General features: G+C 39.4%; 1 protein-coding gene across 1 annotated transcript in view; it reads left to right on the top strand.

The window, feature by feature from the left end:
* The window catches only part of FMN1 (formin 1), a 288,007-nt gene that overhangs the window by 91,349 nt on the left and 190,121 nt on the right, over positions 1-6,537 (top strand). Inside the window, exon 6 of the mRNA XM_019649189.1 lies at positions 1,299-1,449. Within this exon, the coding sequence (XP_019504734.1) occupies positions 1,299-1,449 (151 nt within the window). The remainder of the gene's footprint in view (positions 1-1,298; positions 1,450-6,537) is intronic.

The raw sequence follows: 6,537 nt of genomic DNA, 5'->3' as shown, positions 1-6,537 counted from the left end.
ACACAATTATATGTTGTAACTTACATATGTCATATATATATATATATATATATATATATATATATATATACTCTTAAATGGCTCAACTATTTTATTAGAAAAATTATAATTAAAAAAAGTGGAGAGAAAGCGAATGTGGCTAGAACCAAAATGTCATTATTTCACAAGAAAAGGCAGGGATATAGCAAAATGTGAACATGCAGATCTGAAAAGCCAGTGACCCCAACTGGTTTGAACATGACTATCACATTTTAGCATCAAAAGAATTTGTGGACCACCCCATATAATGATAGATCTTGTAGTTTTCATTGACTGAGAAAATACATAAGGTATGTACTTATTAGTATTATGGATAACAGCATACACATATATTTGAAAAAATAAATATGGAGATGAGACATTATTTTTTTTTCTGTCTGTGGGCATTAAAAGTATTTAAATATAAGAAACTAATTTAAGCAAGTGGAAATTTGAAAGAAAATGTGTTCTGAGGAAGGGAGCCTGGAGGGTAAGTCACCTGAGTCAGCTCTCAGAGGCAGTTCTTCTGTACCCAAATTTCCATATCTTTTTTCCTTTCTTTGTTTCAAAACTAGGGTGCCCCTGTTTTTCAAAGACACAACAAAACAGTCTCCCCATGGCTGCTTTAGTTGAAATCCCAGTGGGGACTGGATCAGTGGAGTTTTTTGGTTTGTTTTAATTGTTCATACTGTTGTTGGGGCGGGGTATTATAAATCAAGTATTTCTAAATGAGCACAGCCCGTTCACATATGATGGGTCCTGTATTGAGTTGACCTGAAAACCATATTTAAAACCAGTAGAAGAAATTCAAAGAGAGGGTACATCTTCACCTTAGTACTCCATTTTCATTCTATTTAAGAATTACCCCATCAGTGTCTTAAAATTGATTATCTTTGAGCCTATATAGTATGCCCATTTGTATCTATCATGAGAATGCCACAGATTGAGAGGAGCAGCTGACATGACCTCAATAATCTGAATCCCAGCATTTCTGTCCCCACAAAGTTTCTCTAGATCTCTCTCTCTCTCTTTGATTGTATCTAATGACTGTTCTGTTTTCAAAATGTATATTTGCTTTAATGCTCTGTGGTATGTTTTGGCTTTTAGAAAAAAAAAATGTAACTCCAAAAGCTTTCTCCAACCAGTATTAGGTGTGTGTGTGTGTGTGTGTGTGTGTGTGTGTGTGTGTTAATGAGTTAAAAACTGAATTACAGATTTTATTGTAGTCTGTTCTCTTCTGTTTTGGTTCTAAAGTTTAACTTGTCATTTTCTCTTTTAAGCCAAAACGCTGCACCAACACTGTGGGATTCCCTGGAAGAACCTGATATCCGGGATACTAGTGAATTTGAGTATTTATTCTCCAAAGACACTACTCAGCAGAAGAAAAAACCTCTGTCAGAGACGTATGAGAAAAAAAACAAGGTCAAAAAGGTATTGAGTGATTATAGTAATCATTGTAATTATGTACATATTTTTTGTCATACATGGGAGTTCATTCTGTGCTGCTGGTTTGCTTTCCCTCTGTTTTCAAAAAAGATTTGGAAGGTTTTGAGTCACTGATGACAAAAAGAAGCCAGTAGTTGAGAATCTGTGTCTTGCTATTTTGGTCGTATCATCTGACTTTTCAAACTGTTTTTTTTTTAACTTAATCTGGAGTTTTTTCAGCCATTAATTCTATGGGGGAAAAATTATAGCTATTTAAATTTAATTAATAAAATTACATAAAATAAAAATAGTCCTTCAGTGGCACTAGCCACTTTTCAGTTTTGTTGTTTGACTAGTGGTTCCCATATAGCACAGATATAAAACATTTCTGTCATTACAAAAAGTTCTATTGGATAGCATTGCTTAAGCATCTGGGATATGTTGGCGAAAAACAAAACCAAACACAGATTGTTGCCCTGTGGAGCTTATATTAACAATCAACAGTAAAAACAAAAATTAAATCATGTGACAGAGCAGGGTAAGGAGGATCAACTTTGGCACAGTGGGGATGGGGCTGCGGTTTTAAATAGAGTCTGCAGGGTAGTCCTCACTGAGAAAGGTGACACCTGACCAAAGATTTGAGGACCTCAAACCTGAGGCTACCAGTCAGCCCATCAGAAAACAAGTTCAAGGTTCTGAAGCAATCAGATAGCTGTGGTGTTGAATCACAGACAGCTGTGTCAGTCTCTAGCTGTGTGACCTAAGTCAGAGTCCTTCTACTCCGTGCTTCGGTCCCCTAACCATAACATGAGATGGTATCTGCTCGGACTGTTATTCTCAGTAATTATTAAATGAGGTTTTATATATACCATGCTCAGCATAGTGTATGGCACACAGTCAGCCCTCAGCAGATGATGGCTGCTCTCTCGTTTTGCTGCTGTTGCTGCTGCTACGGCTGTTATTTCTCTGCCTTGGTGTTTTGATAACAGCACAGATGGTTTTGAGGAAAAAGTGAAGTACTTGGTTCTGCTATCAATTTGCTATGTGAGCTTGGGTAGGTTGTCTTCCTTCTCTAGAGCATACTTTCCCCTTTTCATAAAAGAGGATTAACAATATCTGAGTCTACCTGACCCACCAGAATGTTGTGAAATTCAAATCTACGAGAGTCTGAGGAAGTGTTTTGAAAAGTGTAATATTGAATGATATCATCAACAACTCTTCATTCTTAAATTCTGCAGTGGGGTTCATCTATTGGTTCATATCTCAAATAACATTAGGGTTATAAAATCAGCTGTGCCTTTCAGGGGAAAAACATGGCAAAAGTCTGAATGCAGTTTCCTGTTAACCAAATTAGATGTTCCCACTGACCTGAATTATGAATGAAAATCATGATCAAAACTTTTCACCTCTCCAGTCCATTGGAATTATGTTTTCATGAGAAAAATTTGGTCCAAATAAATTGAATTTCACAACAAATCTCTTAAAAGGACATATTGCATGCAACAATTTGAATTTTCCTACTACAAACATTAGTTTCAGACAAGAAGTCAACTGATATACTATATAAAATGTATTCCCATGCATTAGAGTCATATGAGATGGAAACAAGTGTGCGTTATAGGCTGGCTGGCTTTCTAAATGCCATCCATCTACAGAAAAAGAAGACAATAGTTGCTATACAAAAGGCAAAAGAAGAATCTTTATATTCCAGAGCTTGCCTCAATTTGCTACTTCCAGTAAGCCTTTCCTGACTAACCAGGAACTCCGCTAAACGTGTTCTTGGACAATATCATATTAAACTTAGTTTTGGTCTCTATTTCTTCACAGATTGCTATTACTTCTTTTGTTTCCCTCTCTGGATGCTTGGTAACATGTTGCTTAGTCATCAAACTAATTATTTCCGTTTTGGTGAATGAATATTTTTTTAAACATCAAAGCTTTCGGTTGTTTATTCTTATTTCTTATCTCATAATTGTTTGCCTATTCAACAAAGGATTTTCATGAAGGCAGTTAGTCCTCGATGTGTTTATTTTGTTTCACTGTCTGAGGAGAAAAATACCCTCCATTTGAACTCTTTAGTCCTTCTGAGCTGTGGGGTTGCTGTTACCCCATGTAATCTACACGTGTGTAGTCTTCACTTTTTCCTTTAAGTACAGGCAAGAATGTAGGTCTGCTGGACCTGATGGTCTTGAGGCTGCTAGGACTTTTCAGGGAGCTTTGTGGCCTACCTTAGTGCTGAGATTTTCAGTTTTAAAGAAAACACCAGAAAACGCTAAACCTGCCTCCTAGAAGCCTTCCCTCCAGGCCTGTGGTCAGATTTCCAGCATCAAGATGGATCCCTGGGTCTCTTCTGAGAGTTAGATGTTTGGGGTTTTTTTTCTCTTAAAAGAAAAATGAAAGTGAATTTTAGAGGTTGTGAGGAGTTTCAGCTTTGGATCCAACTTCATCAGCTTAACCACAGAATGGTTTCCATACCAGATGACCAGGAAGACACTTGCCAAATAGGTCCTTTTATAATGACTGAAGTGGAGTATATGTCGCAGATCGAAACACCCAGCATTCTCAGTCAGCTGTGGGCGCTCAGCCAGCACTGAGACATCCATGTGAACATCTCTGAAATGGCCTTCATCCCTCTCCACATTCCATGTTCCTCCACGTTCAGCAATAACTGTCAAGATTCTGCTGAACTCAGATACTAGTTTCATCTTCTGTACTAGCATATGACGTTCCCGTCAGTAGAACTGGTTTAAAGTAAACAGATACACATATTCTTACACCAGGCAGGTATTCTATAAGATCACCTAGTCTAAGAATTAGAAGGAGCCTTCCCAGTCAGTTAATTCAGTCCCCTCATTTGGGCACACAAGAAACTGAGACCTAGAAAGATGAAGTGACTTCTAGAGTTGGCACACTTTTACCTGGGAAGACATCAGTAATGACGAACACGTGACGGGATATACAAGAGCCTCATCACGTTCATTTCCCCTTTATTTAAGCAGTGATTTGCCACACCGATGATGTTAACAACATGTATTGGGGTGATTGATCTGATGTTTTTAAATGAGAGTAGCCATTATTTAAATCATCAACAAAATACAGCTACACTTGTGCAAATCCCAATAATTTTCCACATTGTGAAATTATCCAGTTTTCTTCAGAGTCTTCCAATAGGAAGCCAAATCATTGACTAAAAAGATGTTTTACATATAAGTCCAACAAAGAAATAATGTATATTTGGAGCTGCTTCCCTTTGACTCTATCAGTATTTAAAATATTAGCTATATAAATAAATGCTAACTATCACAAATTTGTATTGGACACTCAGGCATGTGCCAACCTCATTTGTGACACCAGACCACTCAACCACTACAAACATAGCAACCACNAGAAGCTCACGCTGGCTGACAGCCACTCACAGTAGCTTACGGCAGCCCACTGCAGCCCCACTGCAGCCTACGCCATCATCGGCAACTCACGGCAGCCCAGCTCCAGGTCGAGCTGTTGTTCACCATCTTAGCTGCAGAGGGCGCAGCATCACTGGCCCTCATGTGGGATCTGAACCCGGGCCCTGCTGCTCAGAACTCACGCTCCCAAGCCTACTCTTAACCAATGAGCCACTCGGCCAGCTCAACCCTTGTCTGTGTTTTTTCTTCCTTTATGTATTTGGCCATTTTGAGAAAAAACACAGTTAAATGCTCAACCTCTTACTAGTTTTACCATAAATTTAGGGCTTCAGTTTTGAGCACCATGAAAAGGAAAACTAACTTTCCTGAGCTAGGACATCAGGAGAGCCCTGTTTGGTGAATGTGACTTTGGGGGTGAGGAGAGGCTTCCCCACGGTGGTGTGTGAAGACCACAACATGGGCACTTACGTTGCACCACCCACTTCGTCACTCTTATTGTGGGCACCTCAAAATGTGTCTGTACCTCAGAGCATGACTGTTTTTTTTAAACTAAAATGGTCAAAAGATTCTCTGTAGTATTCATTTGTGGACAAGAGTGAACTTATTTGACATGTGCTCTTTTAAAGGAGATGAAATGGTATTTTAATATTTCGTACCGCCAGAGGGGTAAGCACTTTGTATAGTACACATGATAAATTTTGGCCTTTGTCTTCTGGGGAACCAGGGCTATAATACTAATTTTCTTAATTATATGTATACTGCCTCTCTTCCACCTTTTCACTACCAACAGGAAATGATTTTTAACTTTTGCGATTTTTGCCTTCTTTGGTGTCTGTTTTCTGGTTTCTAGAATAGGAAAGGGACATTTAGTTAAAGAAACAGAAATTCTCATCTATCTGCTTTCTCAGCTTCCTAATAAATATCTAACTTCCTAGTGAATATGTTCTCTTCCTCCCCCTTTCGTCTTTCCCCCTCTATACTCCCTCCTCCCCTGATTCTCCTTTCCCCACCCACTCTTCCTTCCCTACTCCTCTTCTACTGCCTTCCTTTCCTCTTCTTCTGAGCTGGAATTGTATGTTCGGCAGTCAGAAAAAAGTTGACCATAATGGCAGATGGTCCACTGCGAGCGAGTCCTTGTTACTTCCCCACGAAATGCCAGTTACCCCCAACTCACCGAGAGGTGGTATTCCGAAATTCTTTTGCTCATTGTTAGAAATGTATTTTCCCATAGGAGCAAGGCTGTAAATGGTGATGAAGTGCTCCACCTGACTGCCGAAGCCTATTTACTCGAGAATATAAGTAAGTTGTAGCACTAGCCATTACTGGCCTGAGCTGAGTCCTCGGAGCTGGGGCCAAACAGTACAGGTGCAGGAGATGGTGGGGATGGGTCTGAACAATCTGCCTTGTGCATCCTGTCACCTACCTCTAAGCATCTCTCCTCAGCTTTTCAGAACCTTTATGAGGCCCAGACTAGTAGCCCTTAACAGGCTGCGTGCTGCAGAATTCCCTGTCTTCTCCCATGAAGGTGCTTATCCTGAGTGCAGCTGGGATAAACACTTACCATTAATGGCGTTACTGTTTCAAATTGAAATTAAGTACATGGCAGAAGGCAGTGGCTGAGGAAGGAGAACATGTATGTATGTGCTTTATTAGAAATCTTGTAGCCCTTGGGTGATGATTTCACAAATAT

Source organism: Hipposideros armiger, unplaced genomic scaffold (assembly GCF_001890085.2).
Source record: "Hipposideros armiger isolate ML-2016 unplaced genomic scaffold, ASM189008v1 scaffold_130, whole genome shotgun sequence".
NCBI lineage: Eukaryota > Metazoa > Chordata > Mammalia > Chiroptera > Hipposideridae > Hipposideros > Hipposideros armiger.
Note: the sequence above shows the minus strand (reverse complement) of the source record. Positions and strands in the feature narration are given on the sequence as shown.